The 22,763-nt window shown below is 46.7% G+C and overlaps 1 protein-coding gene across 1 annotated transcript; it reads right to left on the minus strand.

The window, feature by feature from the left end:
- Positions 1-9,737: 9,737 nt before the first annotated feature.
- Positions 9,738-22,737, minus strand: UTP6 (UTP6 small subunit processome component). Its single transcript, XM_073605599.1, has 19 exons — positions 22,566-22,737; positions 20,963-21,047; positions 20,819-20,860; positions 20,449-20,541; positions 20,304-20,351; positions 20,160-20,223; positions 19,961-20,079; positions 19,612-19,689; positions 18,528-18,609; positions 18,183-18,264; positions 16,123-16,304; positions 15,961-16,040; positions 15,488-15,565; positions 14,471-14,650; positions 14,281-14,361; positions 14,076-14,179; positions 12,107-12,173; positions 11,945-12,017; positions 9,738-10,664 (listed from the first exon to the last, which is right to left on the minus strand). The coding sequence occupies exons 1-19, from the start codon at positions 22,655-22,657 to the stop codon at positions 10,507-10,509; spliced, it is 1,788 nt and encodes a 595-aa protein (XP_073461700.1). The 5' UTR covers positions 22,658-22,737; the 3' UTR covers positions 9,738-10,506.
- Between the last annotated feature and the right edge of the window lie 26 nt (positions 22,738-22,763).

Below are 22,763 nucleotides of genomic sequence, written 5' to 3' on the forward strand. Positions count from 1 at the left end.
TCTCTCATCCTACAATATTCATGGTGGTCACCCAGGATGGTTTGCCTTTCCATTCATTTCAATAGTAAGGGGGTTTATGGGATCAGTAGTTTACAGAAGCGATAAGATTGTGTTATCAGACTGCTTGGCTCACAGGAGGTGACACAGACACAGCATTTTTGGCAGGAACAAAGAGTATTTTATGTAGTTGCTTATAATATTCATAGACTGAAAAAATAAAACAAATGCAGCTACCTTTTAAGGAATGGTAATCTGCAATATATGGCATATTGTTTTGGGGTTTAGTTCTGCTTTAATATGTGAAGACTGTACAATAATGGAAAAAAAAATGAAAAAAATCTATTTTCTCAAAGCAAAATGGCTTCTAGAGTTGTGAACATGCTGGGTGCATTAGAGTGTCAGCTTTCTTGGCGAGGGTGTTTGGGGATATTAGCGTGTCAGTTTCTTGGGGGAGAGATTTTGGGGTCATTAGAGTGTCAACCTTCTTGGTGAGAGGGCTTGGGTACATTAGAGTGTCAGTTCCTTCTGAGAAGACTCATGGACACATCTGTGTGGACACTATCCCTAGAGAGGAAGAATTGTGTACAGGTAGGTGGGCTTATTTCTGACAAAGATGTCTTTTAAGGCAAAACACCAGTCTACAAATGGTTACACACACCATTCTGTAATTTAAGGTTAATAAATTGTTGGATCACTGCACCTCTGATTTGATAAATCGTGAATAAAATTAATTTCTTTCTTCTAACTATAGTGCAGAACGCCCCAGAATTCTCATCTTCCTGCTTTTCCTCAGAGTCTGCAAGGAAGTCTACAAATCATTTGAGGTTCATGAGAGCGGCTGTTTAGATCTACAGCTCCGGCTCTATCTTCTCATCCTGCAGGCATCCTGAGTCCAAAATTCTCCCAAGTTTCACTGACCCCTTTTCTAAGGACGGCTGGTACCCGTTCCAGGTATGATGTGAATAAATACAGGCCACCTGTGCCCCAGTCCGCGGCAGAACACCTGGCTCGGTTTAGAAGGCAAGAGGGCACCGATCCCTCAGCCATGCATGAAGCCACGCTGCAGCCCTTTCTCACTTCAGCTCAGCTTTCTGCACAGGGGGTGAGTGACTCTCTGCCTACAGCCTTCCGCACCCAGGCTGACCACCTAACACCCCTACATGCTCAGCGGATTGCAATTCACCTGGCCCCTCTCTAGATGAGCCTACACTGGCAGAAATAATGCTGGCTATAAAAGACTGTAAAGCCTCCCTCACTGTTCAAATGGAAAGCATCCATATTGATTTTTCCCTACTGAAGCAGGATATACAAAACCTGTGGGAAAGGACAGGGGAGGCAGAAGAATGTATCAGCTCCTTAGAGGACACAGTGCACCCCTCAGCTGCTACAGTATGCACGGTTACAGATGAGCTGGTGACCCTCAGAGCCAAGTTGGATGATTTAGAGAACCGTTCTGAAAGGAACAACCTCCGTTTTGGGGGGTTCCCGGAACGCTCTGAAGGATCGCGTCCTGAACGATTCCTCCATACATGGCTGCGGGATGTTCTTGGGGTAGAGGTGCTTTCCCATGCCTTTGAGATTAAACGTGCGCACCGCGCCCCCCTCCAAGATCCCTGATTGCAAAAATCCTCAAGTTTCATGCTATCCTCCGTCTTGCCAGAGAAAAAAAGCCGCTCAAGTTTAACAGCAATAATATCTCCATTTACTCTGAGTCGGTCTTTCGGCGGCGAAAGACCGACTCTGCACTGAAGGACTCCCCTACGCAGTGCTCTTCCCTGCTAAACTGAGGATCATCTATGAAGGTAAAGCTCACTTCTGCTCTAAAGAAGCCATGGCCTGGCTTGACGCTCGCTTTGGAAAACAACCCAGACAACGCCGCAATTGAGGCCACTGTTCTTATAGTTCCCCCTATCTCTCTCCATATCCTACCTGATGTCTGCTGGAACACCTACAGGATTTCTCAATCTGATTAATACCTACATCGCTGATGCTGGGACTACTCTGTGGACTATACTTTTACTGCCCCTTTTCACTAGCTACCCTGCATTACCCCTGCAGAAGGCCTGGCGGATGCCTTAGCCAATTCTGTCACTTGATATTCCTAACGCTTGCGCATGTTGTGCCTTACAAGACTGCTACTGTTTGTACCTTATATTACAGGTGAATCCTATATCCTGCAAGATGGATGGATGCACGCACCTTACTAGAGAGCTTCCTTAGACCTACTGCCCCCCCCATATCTGTAGGTGGTGAGGCCGCAGGTTTTTGTGTTACCTCTCATGACTGTTGCTGAGGGTTTTTTTCTGTTCAGGGAACCAAAGCTCACTGTGTTTTGGGATGGTGGAGCCGGGTGTGGGGATGGAGGGTTATTTTTCACTACGGTCTCTTCTCATGCTCTGGTTGCTGAGAAAGACTGGACAGTCACGTTTTTTTCTATTTTTTATGCTCCTATGGATGCTTATTATTTGATGCTATTACACTTTTACTCCAGTTTATACTATAGGCAACGTCATGTATGTTACATTTCCTTATGACTCTCCCTATGCTACTATGCTAGATATAGTTTCCTATGCCTAATGTGTTAAAACTGATTTCTTGGAATGTTAGGGGTCTGAATTCACCTCAGAAGTGGTCCCTGGTAATCTCCTATTAAAAAATATAAACCCCATATCATCAAGAAACCCACCTTATCAATACCACACTGTGGACCCTTAAACGTCCCTGGTTGGCTACACAATACCACGCCACCCACACTAACTACTCCCGCAGGGTCTCTATCTTGGTAACAAAGCCCCTCCTGGCTGAAATTCTGCTGGTAAAGATAGACCCTGAAGGGAGATTCATTATAATCACTCTCCGTATAGTTTTTACATTAGTAAATGCATATGTCCCACCTCCATTCTCCCCAGATTTACTCTCTCACTTGTCCCTCTTATTACTGTCTAGATCCCATGGTCCCTTTCTGTTCGTAGGAGATTTTAATGCTGTGCTCGACCCTGCCATGGACCGCCTGAGGGGTGGGGGCAGGCCCTATCTCTCATTTGTTGACTGAACTCAAGTGTATAGCCTTACTGAGATATGGTGGTGGAAGCACCCAGATGAGCGTCACTTCTCCTGCCACTCTGACTCCTTCCACACCATGTCTTGTATAGATCTGGCATTTACCCCTGCTGATGTGCTCCCTATGGTCCACAGTCTCCTATCTACCATGGGGAATTTCTGACCAGGCCCCTCTTTCTGTGGATCTCCTCCCCCTGCCAAGTGCAGGCCCCTACATTTGGCGACTAAACTCTCATTGGTTGGAGGATGAGATTGTACAGAATCAATGCCAGAAGAGTATTACCGACTACTGGCGGGCAAATCAGGGTACTACTGGGCCTTCCGCTGCCTGGGAGGCCTCCAAAGCTGTGCTGAGGGGCACCTTTATGTCCATTACAGGTATAATGCCCAACAGCGCACTGAAGAACTAGAAAATGCAATGACAGCCGCAGAGACGGCCTATGCTCAGAACCCTTGTACAGCTACGCTAACCCCGTGGTTGCACAGCCATAGGGAGTATGAGCTCCACTTGCTGGACCTAACTAAAAAACGTATGCTCTATGTCACCCAGAAAACATTTGAACATGGCAATAAGGCGGGTCGCTTACTCACCTACCTAACTAGATCCGACCGTACCCCTATCTCAATTCCTAGGATCCTGATCTCCCAGGATAAGATTAGCGACATCCCTCAGGAAAAAACAGAAGCTTTCCTATCGCGACCTTTACACTACCAGGGCCCACTACTCGAGGAATACTTAACCCAATCAACACTTCCCCAGTTGTCGTACCAAGACCGTGATGATCTAGATGAGCCTCTCTCTCTCTAGAGGAGCTCTCCCTTGCAATTTTGCAGCTACCGACCCATAAGACGCCAGACTTGGATGGTTTTCCAGCTGAATGGTATACACACTTTCGGCACCTCCTGGATCCTATCCTACTCAATACATATAATGAGGCCTTGAATGACGGAGTACTACCTCCCTCAATGAGAAAGGCATTGATTATTTTGACACTAAAACCTCAGAAAGATCCTCTTAAATGCGACTCCTATTGGCCGATATTCCTTATTAATGTAGATGTCAAAATTCTGGCCAAAAGTCTGAACAAAGTGTTTGTGAAATTGGTTGGGAGTGACTACGGGGGCTTCATACCAGGCCGCTCAACCAGAATGCACATTCATAGACTATTTCACAATCTGACTTACCCACATGACTGCTCGCCTACCTGTGTTGTGTGACTGGACACCTGCAAAGCTTTTGACAGTGTGGATGGCCTTATTTGTTTCGGGTGCCACAACTATACGTCTCCTCTGTACTTTACCTCTAGCCCGCATACAAATTAATTCTCATGTCACTGAGACATTCCCAGGCACCAGAAAAGGATGTCCTTTATCACCCCTCTTATTTGCTCTCTTAGGGGCCCCTTTCTGTTCGGATTCGTAACTCTCCATCAATTAAAGGCCTCCTTATAAATGCTATAGAAGAGTGGATATCCCTGTATGCAGATGATACCCTAGTTTACCTAGCAGACCCCAGCAACTCCCTCACCGACCTTTTAGCTGAAATTAATACATTTGGTGACTTATCCAGATTCCAAGTTAATTGGGACAAATCAATTCTTTTTTCCTTAGACCAAGCTACTATGTCGGAGATTCGATCAGACTACTGTCTACTACAAGTCGCCACCTCCTTCAGGTACTTAGGAGTTACAATTCAATTGCCATTATCCCTATATATAACCAATAACCTGTGCCCCTTACTGCTCCAATTACAAACACAAACCAAACAGTGGAAGGATTTACCCCTAGACCTCATGTGAAGAGCTAATATCCTTAAGATGATTTACTTGCCTAAATTACTGTATGTCATGGCTAATTCCCCTTGTAAAATTCCCAAATCTATTTTTAAAAGTATTGACTATTTGTACTGCATTCCTCTGGAACAGACGACCCCCTAGAGTTGCACTGGAGACATTACACCCCCCATCCCACATGGCTGGCTTGGCCTTGCCCAACTTCTACCTTTACTATCTGGCATCCCAGCTGGTTAATATTCATGATTGGCTTCACCCCAACTCTAATAATGCCTGTACCACTACCGAAGGAGCTATAGTCTCCTCATTTGAAACACTCCATAACATTGTATATAGAGGAAGCACACCACTTGGACTAGGTGTGTCTATTGTACGTACCTCTCTATCCCTGTTCCAAACTGTGGTAGCGAAGCTTTCTACTGACTCCTGGATGGCCTCTCCCAATGGTCCACTGTAGTTCAACCCTACTTTTAAAGAATTATATTCCCTGCTGGACCCCAAAAAGATGGACGTCCAAGGGAATTAAGTATTTATGCCACATATACACCCCTCAGGGTTTCAAATCCTTCTCTCAGTTGCGTCTAGACTTTGACCTACCACAAACTTATCTATTTTATTATTAGCAGCTTAGGCATGCAGTACGAACACAGTTTGGTTCCCTGGACAGCCCTATTAGGACATCTGACTTGGAAAAACTTCTGAGATCCCCAGATCAGACAAAACTAATTTCCACCTATTACTCAGCCCTCGTGACAGACACCAAACCTAGATTTAGGACAACACAAAAGAAATGGGATTACCTAGATATCCCTATTACAGAGGAAGACTGGTATGAATTCTGTGACACATTTAAGATCTCTGTTATCTCCTCCAGGGACAGGGTAATCCAAATTAAAATCTTTCACCATTCACACCTCACCCTGGCTAGAATGCATAAAATGGGAATATCCCCTTCTGCTGAATGCTTCCGGGGATGTGGCCAAACAGCTGATTTTCTCCACTGCTATTGGACCTGTCCCACAGTTCAAGATTTCTGGGCGAACATAGGCTCCTTCATCTCTTCAGCACTGGGTCTCCCCAATATAGTCAACCCCCAGAATTATCTACTGGGGATCTTTGGCGACCTCACTATTCCCTCTAAGGCCAAGAGACTGCTTCGTATTCTCTATTTTTATGCAAAGAAGTCCCTTTTACTGACATGGAAGGGATCAGCGACCCCGCCGCAGAGTCTCTGCTTAAAACTGGTTAATGAGTCTCTGCCTCTATACAAGCTTACCTTTGATATCTGAAAGAGGAAAAAAAAACATTCCACAAAATCTGGGGCAGATGGCTCGCTAGCCCTCGACCTTCTCCCCCATACTGCCGTAATTAAAGATCTCACTGGGAATTTATCGCACTACTACACTGAATTCTGCCATGGGTATAATGTTTAGAACTATAGTACTTACCTCCTAAGATTGATACGCGTATTGGACATATTTTGCACTGCCTAGTATTGGGCTTATATAACGCACATTTCCCCTTTGTTCTAAGCCAGAATAGGAGCATTCTGTACTTTGTGTGAGTTTTCTTGTGTATGTATGTCTGTTTATTAAGAAAATGCAATAAAAATATCTTTAAAAAAAAAAAAAAAGTCTGCAAATCTTAGACCTGCTGGTACAATCAGACTGTCAGTCACTCCCTAGACATGAATGGTGAGGAGGAGATGAGTGGCGCTATTTTACTGAGCGACCTGTTACCCATCCCATTCATTTAGTGAAGGAAGGCCCTCCTACTTGTGATCAGGTGAGTGTAGTAAAGGAAGGCTCTCTCAGTTATGATCAGGTTGAGTGTAGTGATGGCAGCTCTTCACATTTATGGTGAGGTGTTTGCAGTAAAGGCAGCCTCTCCAGCTTATTAGTTGTGGCAAGGCTTATTCACCCCTTTTCTATTCTGGTTTGTTGCATTAAAGCGGTCGGAAAATGTGCCAGAACAGACTCAAAGGGCATGCACCATTTTAAGCAACATGACTATTGGGATACACTTGAAATGCATTGCATCACAGCGCACTAACACATGGGTATGAGCCTTGAATGAAACCTGTCCTGGCAGAGACTGACACTGCTTATTTCCAGCCTGTCACAATGGTCCTCTGGATTCAAAACTTTATATCACTGACGTGGAACAAGTATTCTGTGTGACTTTTCTCTGTCTACTTGTTCTGGTACATTGGCTGAGAAGTATGGAGGTCAGCAATGAGACACCTTTTTAGATCTGGGTGCTCAAGTACTTTTTTTTTTTTTTCAGAGAAGGCCTATTTCCGCAGGACAATGCTAAACTGCATACTGCATCTGTGAGAACAGCATGGCTTTTTAGTACAAGAGTCTGCCTGCAGACCAGATCTTTCACCAACTGAAAATATTTGGTGCATCTTTAAAGTGGAGTTCCACCCAAAAGTGGAACTTCCACTCATCAGATTCCTCCCCCCCTCCGGTGTCACAGTTGGCACCTTTCAGGGGGGAGAGGGGTGCAGATACCTGTATATTACAGGTATCTGTACCCACTTCCGGCGTAGATAGCCGCAGAATCTGCGGTTATTTACGCCACATCCTGTTCCCCCCCCACTGTCTGCTGGGAAACACACGGGTCCCAGAGACAGCAGGGACCAGCCGTATTGCGCTGCGCGATTCGCGCATGCGCAGTAGGGAACCGGGAAGTGAAGCCGCACGGCTTCACTTCCCGATTCCCTTCCCGAAGATGGAGGCGGCAGCACCCGAGGACGGAGAGACGGTTCGGCCTCGGGTGCCGACATCGCGGGCGCCCTGGACAGCTAAGTGTCCATGTTTTAAAAGTCAGCAGCTGCAGTATTTGTAGCTGCTGACTTTAAAAAAAAAAAATAAATAAAATTTCGGCGGAGCTCCGCTTTAACCACTTCCGGACCACCCGCTGCAGTTATACTGTGGCAGGTTGGCTCCCCTGCGCAAAACCACGTAGCTGTACGTTGGCTCGCAGGGTCCAGATAACAGGCGCGCTCCTGCTGCACAGCGGGGATGCCGGATGCTCGTGATGACCGCCGGCCACAAGTGATCATGACTAGGAGAGACAGAACAGGGACGCGTGTGTGTAAACACACACTTCCCTGTTCTGACAGCAGAGACAGATCGTGTGTTCCTAATAGCTAGGAACCACGATCCGTCACTTCCTCTAGTTAGTCCCCTCCCCCTTCAGTTAGAATCACCTCCCAGGGAACATAGTTAACCCCCTCACTGCCAGTGACATTTTTACAGCAATCAATTTTTAATCGCACTGATCGCTGTATTAATGCCAATGGTTCCAAAAATGTGTCAAAATTGTCCGATGTGTCCGCCGTAATGTTGCAGTCACGATGAAAAGCGCAGATCGCCGCCATTACTAGTAAAAAAAAGAAAAAATAATAATAATAAATGCTATAAATATATCCCCTATTTTGTAGACGCTATAACTTTTGCGCAAACCAATCAATATACGCTTATTGTGATTTTTTTTTTACCAAAAATATGTAGAAGAATACATATCGCCCTACACTGAGAAAATTTTTTTTTTTTTTTAAAAAGCTAATGGGGATATTTATTATAGCAAAAAGTACAAAATATTGTGTTTTTTTTCAAAATTGTGACTTTTTTGTTTACAGCGCAAAAAATAAAAACCGCAGAGGCGATCAAATACCACCAAAAGAAAGCTCTATTTGTGGGGAAAAAAGGACGTAAAGTTTGAGTACCACGTCACATGACCGCACAATTGTCAGTTAAAGCGACGCAGTACCAAATCGCAAAAAACACTCTGGTCAGGAAGGCGGTAAATTCTTCCGGGGCTGAAGTGGTTAAACGGAAAATACAACAAAGACCCAGGACTGTTGAGCAGTTAGAATCCTATATCGGGGAAGAACGGACAGCATTTGTCTCCTTAGTTCTCAGATGTTTACAGTGTTGTTAATAGAAGGGGGGGGGGGATGCTACAACTTGCTGAACATAGCCCTGTCCCAACTTTGAGAAATGGTGCTGTGCCATCAATTTCAAAATGACCATATTTTTTTTTTTTCTCGAAATGGCACATTTTCTTAGTTTAAACATCTAATATATTTTTAATTTTCTATTGTGAGTAGGGGTTTGAGATTTGCAAAGCATTGCATTGTTTTTATGGTGATTTTACACAACGTCCCAACATTTTTGGAATTAGGGTTGTACTTGTATATCTTCAGGACACAGAGTACTAGCTCTTGGGTAACCCTGATTCTTATTCAGCCTAACACTTATTGCTAATGGGTACTAAATACTTGTTCTGAGTCAGAGGGTATCCCTAACCCTTTATATCTTCTGAACACTGTGTAGTTGTACAGTGACAGAGGGTAACCCTAACCATTAAATGTCCTGGGTGCCAAGTAATTGTTATAGGTCAGAGGATGATCCTACCCTTATTCCTGCTAGGCACTGTGTACTTGCTAGTGGTCAGAGGGTAACCTTAAAAGTGACTGTAAAGTCTGTTATTTTTATAGAAAAATAAAATGAAAGTTACACTTACCCGCTCTGTTGCAGTGGATTTGCACAGAGCAGCCCAGATCCTCCTCTTCTCAGGTCCCTCTTCTGTCCTCCTGGCCCCTCTCTCCACAACAAGAAGCTTACTTATGGGGGCACCGGAGCCGAGTCACAGCTGCCTGTATCCATTCAGACACAGAGCTGCAGCCTGGCCCCATCTCTCCTGATTGGCTGACTGACTGACAGCAGAACGAGCCAATGGTTCCGCTGCTATGTCTCGGACGGCTGAAACACTCGTGGACAGAGTTGGGGCTCAGGTAAGCATTAGGGGGTGCTGGGGTGGCTGCTGTACACAGAATGCTTTTTATCATATTTTATTAATTGCATTGAGATAAAAAAAACCTTCTGACTTTACAACCCCTTTAATATCACCTGAAAATGAGTACTTGGGTGGAGTCAGTGTAACCCCCAAACTTATTCCTCTGGGGTTCTAAGTACTTGTTCAGGGACAGTGGATAACATTAACTCCTTATTCCTCTTGGGTGGTGAGTACTTGTTCTGGGTCTGAGGGTAACCCTTATTCCTGGGTACTGTCTACTTGTTTGGGGTCAAAGGGTAATGCTAACCTGTATTCCTCCTGAGCACTTGTTCAGGATCAGAGGGCAACCCTAACCCTGTGTGTACACGGACAGAGGTTAACCCTAACCTTTTATATCTCCTGCACCAGAGAGTAATCCTAACTCTTCTTCCTCCTGAGTGCTGTGTACTTGTTTGGGGTCAAAGGGTAACCCTATCTCTCATTCTTGCCGAGCGCTTTGTACTTGCTCTGGGTCAGAGAGTAACCCTAACCCTTATTCAACATGAGCACAGCTACATTACAGAAGCAGCTAAAGATGTGCAGTGAGGTTACAAATCCCAGCCACGTGCCAGACGCAGCACACTGCCCCTGGTCCTGCATTTTCCATCACTGCAGTCTGCCACCCAGCCTGGCCAGGGCACCGTGTCCAAATTGTGGAAGACCGCCATGCTCTCACACACTGCTGTGACATTTCTTTGATGAAGATCCAGGATGATCATTTTTATTAGAAAATATTGATCAGAGAGCACAGCGAACAAGACTCAAAACCACCCAGAAAGGCACCATCCGACGTGAAAATGTTCAGCTATAAGTGTCCAGTCTGTAGCAGGGTGTATTTATTTATAAATTGTTCAACGTTCTCCCCCTGCAGCACTTTCATGGCTCTCCAGTGGATGGTACTGCAGTTCTCTGGTTTCCCATCTGAATGGGTTAATTCTTCTTTCATATAAGAAAGCCACAAATCTGGGGGGAAACAGAAAAAAAAAAACTGATAAATTCTGGGGATGGGGTGGGGTGGGGTGGGTCTGACTATCAGATAACATCACATAGGAGCCAATTACGCTCCCCATAATAGAGCCCCTACATATGCTTGGACTTTTAGTTCCTAGGCATTTTACTGGATTGTCCAAGTCCATTCCTAAAGAGGCCACTAATTGGGATCCAAGTAGAGCTGCACGATTCTGGCCAAAATGAGAATCACGATTTTTTTTGCTTAGAATATAAAGATTACAATTCTCACACGGGTAAAATCTTTCACATTATACAAAAAAATTGGGCTAACTTTACTGGTTAGTTTTTTTTAACTCATTAAAGTGTAATTTTTTTCCCCCCAAAAAATTGCATTTGAATGACTTCTGCGCCAAATACAGTGTGATATAAAATAATGCAACAACCACCATTTTATTTTCTAGGGTCTCTACTTAAAAAAAAAATTATATTATATATAGTTTGGGGGTTCTTTTAATCTTTCGCACAAAAAAAAAAAAAATTATTTAACTTGAAAATCATCATTTACACACCAAAGTGTATTGGATCTAAAGGACAAATCGCTACAATGTCTATATTTAAGTTCCACTGCTAAAGAATGTTGCGATTCTTGGCAGACTGCCCGTTTCTCCCCCCCCTTTCTTTAGACAGCTGTTGGCTTTAGCAGAGTGAATTCTCTGCACAGAAAGAAAAATCGGGAAATACTTTGTCAAGATTGCAAGGGGGGGGAAAAAAAAAAAAAAATCACGATAACAATTCTTAACAATTAATTGTGCAGCTCTAGACCCAAGTGTACGGTAGCTCCACCCTGCCATCCCATCAAAATCTTTCATTTTTTTTCTGCATTTTCTCAGATTTAAACAATTTCTCCAAATGTATAAAAGCATTGATTTTTCTTGGGGGACAAATTCATGGACGGACAGACATTGCTTCGGCCTGAATAGTAAAAGTCGGGAACAGCCACTTCCTTTGAGGATATTAAAGGGTCAGTGACAGCGTTCCTCACCAGACCTGACAACCATTTCACAGACTTATTCTCAGGAGAAAAGGTTTAGTTGTTTTTGATAAATAGGCCCATCAAAGATATGTCTGCACCCTGCAGAGTTCCAGCAGCTACAATCTAGTGTCCTCCCCTCCGGTCTGCCATGTCTTGGGTGGAGCTGGATGAACTCATTCATTGTCTGCACTACAATGGAGTGTTACCAGAGCAGGAAAATTGGGCAATATTTCTGAAAAAATTTTCACAGAGAACTCACCGGGGTTTGTAGAGCCAAATTCTCGCAATGCCCGTTCATAACACTCCCGTAAGTTTGCCATCTTGCTTTGTTCCTAAGAGGGAAGAAAAAAGCCTGATCAGTGAGTGGCTGGGTAAGAACAGACCTGAGTAGCTGCACCAATTCCCAGATCACAACACACACCTGCTCTTTCTCAATGTCAATCATCTTCTGGAAAAACTCCTCGGAAAATGGGCGATTCTCATGTAAGCTAGAGAGAGAGAGAGACAGGAGTGAGACACTTCATTGTGATCAGTAGGAATATTATCAGATATCGCACTCCCTTACCTATCCACTATCTAGTTACTGATCCTGCTTAAATATGGTCTCTTACAAATACAGCGTACAAGAAAAAACCTGTGCGCTGCCAAAAATGTGATAAGAGTGGAAAAAAAAAAAAAATTAATTAAAAACTGTGTTAATTGGACAGCGCCGCAATCACTGAACGTGCGTACTTCACATATGATAACAATTAAGACCCCTAATGAAGTCACATTGTTAGTGATGATACGTGTGGGGAGGAGCAACAGCAAGTTGTATTCAGATTATTCCGGATCTATTTTAGTTCATTCGAATGCGATTTTACAAGTATTTAACCTGTGAGTGTAATGTTTGTTTCTTAATAAATTCATTGGGAGTTCTTACATACTACATCATGGCAGTCTTTGTGATCTTGAGCTCTGGCTAGAGATTACTATTGCGATATCTATGGGGCTAATTTAATATAGAAAGAGGAGAAACTGAAGGAGCCGAGTGGTGACTATTCCCTAAAGAGTCTATACATCCGATTACCCCTGACATTGGGGAGCAGGCATTTGTAGACCTATGCTATAGGTCTAGGGGACAGGTATGGGGCCACCCTTATTTATTATTTCACAGATTGGTGGAGCACTGAAGATACAGCAGCACTTGGATTTGGGTCTTAAAACAAACCCATAGGGGGTTATTTACGAAAGGCAAATCCACTTTGCACTGCAAGTACACTTGGAAGTGCAGTCGCTCTAAATCTAAGGGGTAGATCTGAAATGAGTGGAAGCTCTGCTGATTTTATCATCCAATCATGTGCAAGCTAAAATGCTGTTTATTCTTTTCCTTGCATGTCCCCCTCGGATCTACAGCAACTTTACTTTCAAGTGCAATTGCGGTGCAAAGTGGATTTTCCTTTAGTAAAAAACCCCCATAGTGTCTTCCTTTCTTAAATTTTAAAATATCACTTGGTGAAGGACATACCTATAGTGGTTTTCGCACTCAAGGAGATAAAGTGAGTAGATTATTTCACACATTAGAAATACGCCATCATTGAATGGCGATTTGGATGTTCCTGCACTGGATTAAATCGCATTTAAAAAGGAAAACTGGATTAGATTGTATTTATGTAGGAGCACCAGTTATTGAAGCGGAGGTTCCACTCAAAAGTGGAACTTCTGCTTATTTGCTCCCCCCTCCGGTGCCACATTTGGCACCTTTCAGGGGGAGGGAGGAACAGGGACCTGTTTTTGACAGGTCCCCCTTCCGGAGGCGGTGCCGTCCCTCAGAAGTTCGGCCGCCGGTCCAATTAGAGCAGCGCGGTTTCCCTTAGTGGGGATGGCGGCACCTGACAGCTGATCAGCTGGGGTGCCGACATCGCAGGAACCCTGGACAGGTAAGTGTCCATATGTTAAAAGTCAGCAGCTACAGTAGTTGTGGCTGCTGACTTAATTTTTTTTCCCCCAGGCTGGAACACCTCTTAAACTTTTATTCATTGTATGGTCTCACATAGTATCCATTTATTGTGTATATTGATACATATTAGCAACACCACAGCAGCACTGCACTTTCCATTCTTAAAAGGTCTTTTACAAGATGCAGAGAGCATGAGAATCTATATTTACTTATGTCTCCACTCTATATGGCCCAATGCTCTGCTCATCACCTGGCCATACTGTCTGTGGCCCAATGCTCCACTCACCTGGCCATATCACCTATTGTGACCCAGGAGTCAGCTCACCGCCAGGCCATGCCATCTAATGTGACCCAATGCTCTGCTCACCGCCAGGCCATACCAACTAATGGGACCCAATGTTCTGCTCACCGCCTGGTCATACCATCTAATGTGGCCTAATGTTCCGCTTACCTGCTGAAGACTTTCTTGGCTTTCTTGTAACCCTGAGTCCGGTAGGTCCAATCCAAATATTTCACCTTCATGGTCTTGGTGACTATTGGGTTTAAGACCAGTTTCTGCAGGAAACAGGATTATTAAACCCCTAAAACTTGACACCATCCCCCCCACCCCCCATAAAACTTAAATAACCTCTGAACTCAAGGACAGCACATTTTACCTGGTACAAGGCCTCCGTGTCTCCTGCACTCCTCTCCTTCTCACTCCATTCCACCATTATTGTCCAGAGAGGTGGACTGTCCTGTGGAGAACCAAGACACATACTAAGGTCACAAACACTGAGCCATTCCATGTGTCTGCTGAACAATTCCTTCCAAAAGACACCAACCCCATGAACAGAGAGCACATACCTTGGGCTTCACTTCTGTAAATGCCTTCTTAAACACTTGCTCCACATCCCCAACCTTTACAGCGATAAGAACCTCCAATCTTATCCTCCACATGTCCACAGATGAGCCAAACCTGTCAGTGGCCGCAGAGGATACATCTATTGCCAATTCCATCTGCCCAAGCTCCACTAGGTGTGAAATCTAAAATATAAAATCAGACATAAAAATTCCAACTCAAAAGTAAAGATCACAGATTGCCAATCTCATCTATATTAAAAAGGAAATACCCCTCCCCATCCCACAGGCCTCTTTACATTTAACCACTTGCTGCCCCAGTACATCTACTGTGGCAGCTGCAGGTACATTGCTGAGAACATGCGCACTAGTGTGTCCCCCTGGGGGGCACACATCGGTTGCGATCCCTTGACCGCTGTGTCTGGTGGACACAGAGGATTGCAGTGGCAAGGGTATCATGTAAATCGCTATGGGTATAGCGAACACATGATTACAATGTAAACAAAAAACAGAAGCCATTCTTGACTATTTATGACTGTTATTTATCTTACTATTGCGATGCTGTGGGTTGGCCCACAGGCATCATACAGTATCTGGACCAATGACAGAATACTGTACCATGTAATCAGCTGTAGCCAATCACAGATCACAAGCTGTCAAATGAAAACCATTCATGACAGCTAAAACTATTGCTTACAACAATGATCATCAAGCAAAATTAGTATAAAAAAAAAAAAAAAAAAAGAATTTTTCATTTTTGCATACTGTCACCAGTCAACATCCCTGATCATCGCCATGCCAGTCATTTGATGACGCTGTACTGCACAGGTGACAGTATGAAAAAATAAATAAATAAATAAATAAATAACTTTAAATTTATTTAAAAAAAAAAAAAAGGGAAGAAGAAGAATAGAGTCATAATCTATGGGGAAGGGAAGGGGAATTCCCTTTTAATATAAACCACCTTACATATAAAGAATGATACTCAGTTCTTATAAAAAGGGATTCAGTCCTTGCACTCACCCACTCCTTGTATCTCGCTGGTGGCAATAAGGCCGCTTCATGTGCTTTGCTGAAAGCAGACAGTAGTCTCTCCGTCCTCTGAAACCAGAAAAGATATTTATTAAGCCAAAGCTGAAGAGCTGATCTTGGACTTGGGTGTAAAAGGTTCACTTAGCATGACAACAAATCTCTACTTAAGACCCGGAACCATGAGAACATTCTCAGACAATATCACAGGTACAAACGAAATGTGATCCAACTATGAAATACATATAGACAAGAGAAGACCGACAACCTGACAAGGGATATGACAGATGGAGGGACAGAGATATAGAATGTGGTATATGACAGATGAAGGGACAGAGATCTAGAATGTGGGATGATGGATGGAGGAGCAGCGATCTAGAACATGAGATGGCAGAGATCTAGCACATGAGATGGCCTGGGGATTGGCAAAGAGCTAAAAAGTGGGATATGTTCAAGTCTTTACTTACCTGTTGTTTCAGTTGTTTGCTGTTGGTTTGACGTTTGTATCTCTCTAAACAGAAGGCGATGTACAGATCCCACATGGATTCTACAGGAAGAGAGGACATATCTATACACACCAGCCTGCTATACACTCTACAGATCATATAATTCCAGAAGAGATTTCAGACCTTTGTGGAGAGAACTCAGAGCTGTCTCATATACTTGGCTGCATCGCTCCTCTTGTCGTGCGGCTTCCTGGACTTTTGCCTGTTTGGGCGTGGACTCTGCTGATGGTGGAGCTTTGATTAACAGTTCCTGACGTGCCAAGAAGTCCCAAGTGACAGGATCATCCGCATGGAGTGTCTGCAGGCTGAAGAATAAGAATTTCATTCATTACCATTACACAGACCTGACCAACTGTTGTAGATGCGATCAATGTTGTAGACTCCAATCTGACCCAAATGGATCCTACACCCCCCAACACCACCTACAACTTGACCAACTGGAACATACACTCCCAATCACAACTACAAAGACTTGTCCCTACATCCACCATCACCAATTCAGAACTACATAAACCAACTGATCACTATATTAACATACAACAGTACACAGCTTAACCCAACCGGATGGTAAACCTAAAACAACCTGAAAAAAAATTATCACGCTACCCACAATAGCCTGACCAAACTGAACCCTACACCCACCATCATAACTCAGAACAACCTAAGCCAACTGGACGGTACACATGCAGCAACCTGAAACTACTGGTCTCTACATACCTACAACAGCCTTACCCAACTGTATGGTAAGCCTGAACAAACTGATCACACACACACACACACACACACACACACAGCCCACAGCAGGCTGACCCAACTGGACCTTGCACCCCCAACCACACCTAAAACAACCTGACAAGACTGGAACCTGCACTCTCAATTACACCTACTACAACATGAACCAACTAGATCCTACACCCCCAATCACATGTACAACAACCTGACCAGACTGGACCTTGCACCCACCATAACAACCTAAATGAACAGGACGATACTAATACAACAACCTGAAACTATTGGTCCCTATACCCCTAATTGCACCTACAGCAGCCTGACCCAACTGGACCTTGCACCCCCAATCACACCTTAACAACCTGACCCGACTACCACCTACAGCCCCAATCATGCCTACTACAGCCTGACTCAGCTGGATCCTACACCCTCAATCACACCCACTACAGCCTGACCAAACTGGATCGTACACCCTCAATCACACCTACTACACAGCCTGACCAACCTAGGCCCTACACTCTCAATCACACCTACTAAAGCCTGACCAAACTAGGCCCTACACCCTCACTCATACGTACAACAACCTGACCAGACTGGATCCTACATCCACCATAACAACCTACACAAAAACAGTATGATACTAATGCAACAACCTGAAACTATTGGCCCCCATACCCCCAATCACGCCTATAGCAGCCTGACCCAATTGAACTTTTCATCCCAATCACACCTAAAACAACCTAACCGGACTGGAACCTACACCCCCAATCACACCTACTACAGGCTGACCCAACTGGATCCTACATCCCCAATCACACTTACTACAGGCTGACCCAACTGTATCCTACACCCCCAATCACACCTACTACAGGCTGACCCAACTGGACCATACACCCCCAATCACACAACAACCTAACTTAACTCAACCACATAACCACAATTCTGTCCAAGATTACATTTTTACTTTATTTCTGGCAGACCTCTATAGTAAACCTTTTCAGAGAGGAATATGGAGGCTACCACTGAAGACCCCTCTGAAAATTCCAGCTGTCTGGCTGTCAAACTGATCTCGTGGCTTCAACACTACTTAAATCACTGACCAAGTGCAAACATGCAGTTCAGAAGTTCAAGGCTTGTTCAGGATAAGTACTGAGCCCAGAGGTCAGGTGGTTAGCATTTTCAGAAGGTGGTCAGCATTTTCAGAAGGTGGTCAGCATTTTCAGAAGGTGGTCAGCATTTTCAGAAGGTGGTCAGCATTTTCAGAAGGTGGTCAGCATTTTCAGAAGGTGGTTAGCATTTTCAGAAGGTGGTCAGCGCTCCTGCGGCATTTCTGTAAATGCCTCACCCATTGGGGGTTCTATAAAGCTTTCATAAGATGGCAGCCAGGACTGTAAAGGGATCATCTGCTCCGATCAGAACCTACAGCTAGTAAATAGTACCTGAATCACACTTACTCAGACAGAATCTCCTTCTGCAGCTCTTCTAAGAACTGAAACTTCTTCGCAATTGTCAGCAGTGACAGGTGGAACTCAGCCCCTGAGAACACAATGATATTAGTCATCCGACAATGATCTCTTGTCAAATTCATCCAATAAGCCAGTGTTTCTCAAATCCAGTCTTAACAGCGCCCCAACAGGTCGTGTTTTCAGGCTTACCATTATTTTGCACAGGTCATTTGATCAGTTTCACTGTCTTAGTAATTACCACAGCTGTTTCATCCGAGGGAAATCCTGAAAACATGACCTGTTGGGGCTGCTTGAGGACTGGAGTTGAGAAACACTGCAATAAGCCATGCTTACCTTTTATCTTTTCCACTGCAGCTTTATAAACCACCCGGGCCAATTCTCCATTCAAGATGGCGTCCGAGTAACCAGCTTCACCCTGTGACATGACAACACAAATAATGGTTCAAAGACACTCTGCACACACAGTGACATCGCACTCTATGACCCCTCATGACAGCGGGGTCCTTCCTGCACCCTACACAGGGTGCTCCCTGCGTCCTATAGCTACATGAAAAGTTGGTCATCCCTGCACTCCTACAGCTTCGTCACAGCGGGGGTCCTCCCTGCACTCCTATAGCTTCGTCACAGCGGGGGGTCCTCCCTGCACCCCTACAGCTTCGTCACAGCGGGGGGGGGGGTCCTCCCTGCACCCCTACAGCTTCGTCACAGCGGGGGGGGGGTCCTCCCTGCACCCCTACAGCTTCGTCACAGCGGGGGGGGGGGTCCTCCCTGCACCCCTACAGCTTCGTCACAGCGGGGGGGGGGGGGGGTCCTCCCTGCACCCCTACAGCTTCGTCACAGCGTGGGGGGGTCCTCCCTGCACCCCTACAGCTTCGTCACAGCGGGGGGGGTCCTCCCTGCACTCCTACAGCTTCGTCACAGCGGGGGGGGGGGTCCTCCCTGCACTCCTACAGCTTCGTCACAGCGGGGGTCCTCCCTGCACTCCTACAGCTTCGTCACAGCGGGGGTCCTCCCTGCACTCCTACAGCTTCGTCACAGCGGGGGTCCTCCCTGCACTCCTACAGCTTCGTCACAGCGGGGGTCCTCCCTGCACTCCTACAGCTTCGTCACAGCGGGGGTCCTCCCTGCACTCCTACAGCTTCGTCACAGCGGGGGTCCTCCCTGCACTCCTACAGCTTCGTCACAGCGGGGGTCCTCCCTGCACTTCCTAGATGATATGAAGGCGCTATGAACAAATCTCAAAATTGGCAGCCACCACCCACCTCCCCAAATAGTCCCCCTTTCTTTTATACCAGCAGGACTGCTGCGTGAGAAAGGGAAGAAGGTTCACAGTCAGTAACCACTGCTGGGCATTAATAAGGGTAACCCAACACAACTCCCCAACATGTAGAAAAAACATGGCACCGCTCAGCCTTACAACATCCATCTTGGCTTTGTCCAGCATTTCCTTCTCATTCCTCTGTTTCTCAGCGTTCATCAGCTCCATCCGGAAATACTAAAAAATGGACAGAAGACAAGGTACATACCATTTATTGGAAATTGTCTCTCTCTCTCTCTCTCTCTCTCTCTCTCTCTCTCTCTCTCTCTCTCTCTCTCTCTCTCTCTCTCTCTCTATATATATATATATATATATATATATATAGAGAGAGAGAGAGAGAGAAACAAAACTACACACACACACTTTTATATGACACAGACAGAGCAGAGCTGGTGGGAGAACCACCACAGTAAAGGGGTTCCCTGTCCAGCATATGGGTTGTACTCACCTCTTGGTACACCTTGGCGGAGTCCGGGTGGAATCGGAGTGCTCGCAGGAAAAGGTGTCGGGCGCTCTCGGTTGAAAGCTGATCCTCAAACTCCCACTTTGCCGCCATTATCCACAGCGCTGGAGAGAAGGAGAATATGGGGTTAGCATGTACGGTCATACAATTACAGCAACCCTCTATCTCCAATCTCTGCTCCTACCTGGTTTATCTGAGTTGACAGCCAGCAGGGAGGAGAAGATTTTGCTCAGCTGAGGTCGGCAGTTCTGAAAACACCAAAAACAGGAAATTCTGAGACATGAGATCACACCGGGAGTAGACATAACTTGAGGACAAGACAACTCACCCATTTCTTGCAGAATGCAATATGTGACATCCAGAGCTGGAGGTCCTCCTGGAACACAAGAAACACAGAACTGACATGACAGCACTGAAAGGGAGAACTGGAGACCAGCATGACTGCACAGGGGCCCCAACCACCCAACACCTACCTTCCATTTGTTGGTGGCCCGGCCAAACAACTGGTGGATCCTCTGTATAATGACGTATTCAATCTCATCCTTCTTAAAGGAGTAACCAATCCGCTGAGGAGAAGAGGACACGATTCACCATGGCACCCTAAACAAACAATCTCCTCTGCCTGTCCACACCCTGTATATAGTGACACACCAGGCCCCGAATATACAAGGCCACATACAAATCTCTACTGCATACCCACACCCTGTATGTCTCGACACATGAAGCCTCATACAATCTCTCTTGATATGTACACCCTCACATGGGTCAGCTGATGTGTGGGCAGTTCTCATGCAATCACTGACCCCCCCAATCACATCTATAAGGTGAGGTATTGTGGCTCACCTGACGCCTCTTCTTCAGGAGTTCCAGGAAGTTGATCTCATACTGCAGAGAGAGAAATGATCATTAGATTCCTCATACCTCGCTCTGATATACTCTTACAGTAGAAGCCTTGAGATTCATTCAGATTATTATACAGAGCAGTACCTGTACGTAGCCAATGAAATCCTCCTTTTCCACGACCCTCCTCTTCAGTTTGTACTCCAGAGAAGTCCTCTTCTTAATGACAGATCTGAAACATCAAGAATAATGAGGTGATCGCAGGAGATCCAGAAGAAGGACATTTACCCGGTGAAGGGAAGTCCTAGGGAGAGGACACTCTGCCTCTGGTGACAGGGAGGTCCTCCGGAGGGGGGACACGCTCTGCCCCCCAATGACAGGGAGGTCCTCCGGAGGGGACATGCTCTGCCCCCCCCCCCCAATGACTGGGAGGTCCTCCGGAGGGGACACGCTCTGCCCCCCCCCAATGACTGGGAGGTCCTCCGGAGGGGACACGCTCTGCCCCCCCCCCAATGACTGGGAGGTCCTCCGGAGGGGACACGCTCTGCCCCCCCCCCCCAATGACTGGGAGGTCCTCCGGAGGGGACACGCTCTGCCCCCCCCCCCAATGACTGGGAGGTCCTCCGGAGGGGACACGCTCTGCCCCCCCCCAATGACTGGGAGGTCCTCCGGAGGGGACACGCTCTGCCCGCCCCCCCCCCCCAATGACTGGGAGGTCCTCCGGAGGGGACACGCTCTGCCCCCACCAATGACAGGGAGGTCCTCCGGAGGGGACACGCTCTGCCCCCCCCCCAATGACTGGGAGGTCCTCCGGAGGGGACACGCTCTGCCCCCCCCAATGACTGGGAGGTCCTCCGGAGGGGACACGCTCTGCCCCTCCCCAATGACTGGGAGGTCCTCCGGAGGGGACACGCTCTGCCCCCCCCCCCAATGACTGGGAGGTCCTCCAGAAGGGACACGCTCTGCCCCCCCAATGACAGGGAGGTCCTCCGGAGGGGACACGCTCTGCCCCCAGTGATAGTGAGGTCCTCCGGAGGGGACACGCTCTGCCCCCCCCAATGACTAGGAGGTCCTCCAGAGGGGACACGCTCTGCCCCCCCAATGACAGGGAGGTCCTCTGGAGGGGACACGCTCTGCCCCCCAATGACAGGGAGGTCCTCCGGAAGGGACACGCTCTTGCCCCCCCAATGACAGGGAGGTCCTCCGGAGGGGACACGCTCTGCCCCCCCAATGACAGGGAGGTCCTCTGGAGGGGACACGCTCTGCCCCCCCAATGACAGGGAGGTCCTCTGGAGGGGACACGCTCTGCCCCCCCAATGACAGGGAGGTCCTCCGGAGGGGACACGCTCTGCCCCCAGTGATAGTGAGGTCCTCCGGAGGGGACACGCTCTGCCCCCCAATGACAGGGAGGTCCTCCGGAGGGGACACGCTCTGCCCCCAGTGATAGTGAGGTCCTCCGGAGGGGACACGCTCTGCCCCCAGTGATAGTGAGGTCCTCCGGAGGGGACACGCTCTGCCCCCCAATGACAGGGAGGTCCTCCGGAGGGGACACGCTCTGCCCCCAGTGATAGTGAGGTCCTCCGGAGGGGACACGCTCTGCCCCCCCAATGACTGGGAGGTCCTCCAGAGGATTAAATAGAAGGTGTAGAGTTACAAACAGATATATCTAGTGGTGGGTTATGGAGCGGTAGGTAGGTAGGGGTGGGGTGGGGTGGGGTGGGGTGGGGTGGGCTGGGCTGGCCTCTCTCACCTGACCTCCCCCCGGGTAAGCAGGCCCACTCTCTCCAGCTGTTCTAGTTCGGGGATTAAATCCTCTACCCGGCGCTGTACGAACTCAGCCATGCTGCTTCTCTATGGGGGAACATGTGACTCCCCCCTTGTCAACGCCCCTTTGCGCTCTATCACCCTTACTTCCGGTAATTTCTATCTCTAACATGCACTCTATCAC

Source organism: Aquarana catesbeiana, linkage group LG11 (assembly GCF_042186555.1).
Source record: "Aquarana catesbeiana isolate 2022-GZ linkage group LG11, ASM4218655v1, whole genome shotgun sequence".
Lineage (NCBI taxonomy): Eukaryota > Metazoa > Chordata > Amphibia > Anura > Ranidae > Aquarana > Aquarana catesbeiana.

Excerpts from the sequence above, each read along its gene's own strand:
- UTP6 (XM_073605599.1), bottom strand. The coding sequence starts at position 22,657 with ATGGCTGAGTTCGTACAGCGCCGGGTAGAGGATTTAATCCCCGAACTA. Across the intron at positions 21,048-22,565 it reads CTTACCCGGGGGGAGGTCAG|ATCTGTCATTAAGAAGAGGA; the intron begins GTGAGAGAGGCC and ends TTGATGTTTCAG. Across the intron at positions 14,180-14,280 it reads ACACGGAGGCCTTGTACCAG|AAACTGGTCTTAAACCCAAT; the intron begins GTAAAATGTGCT and ends TGTTTCCTGCAG.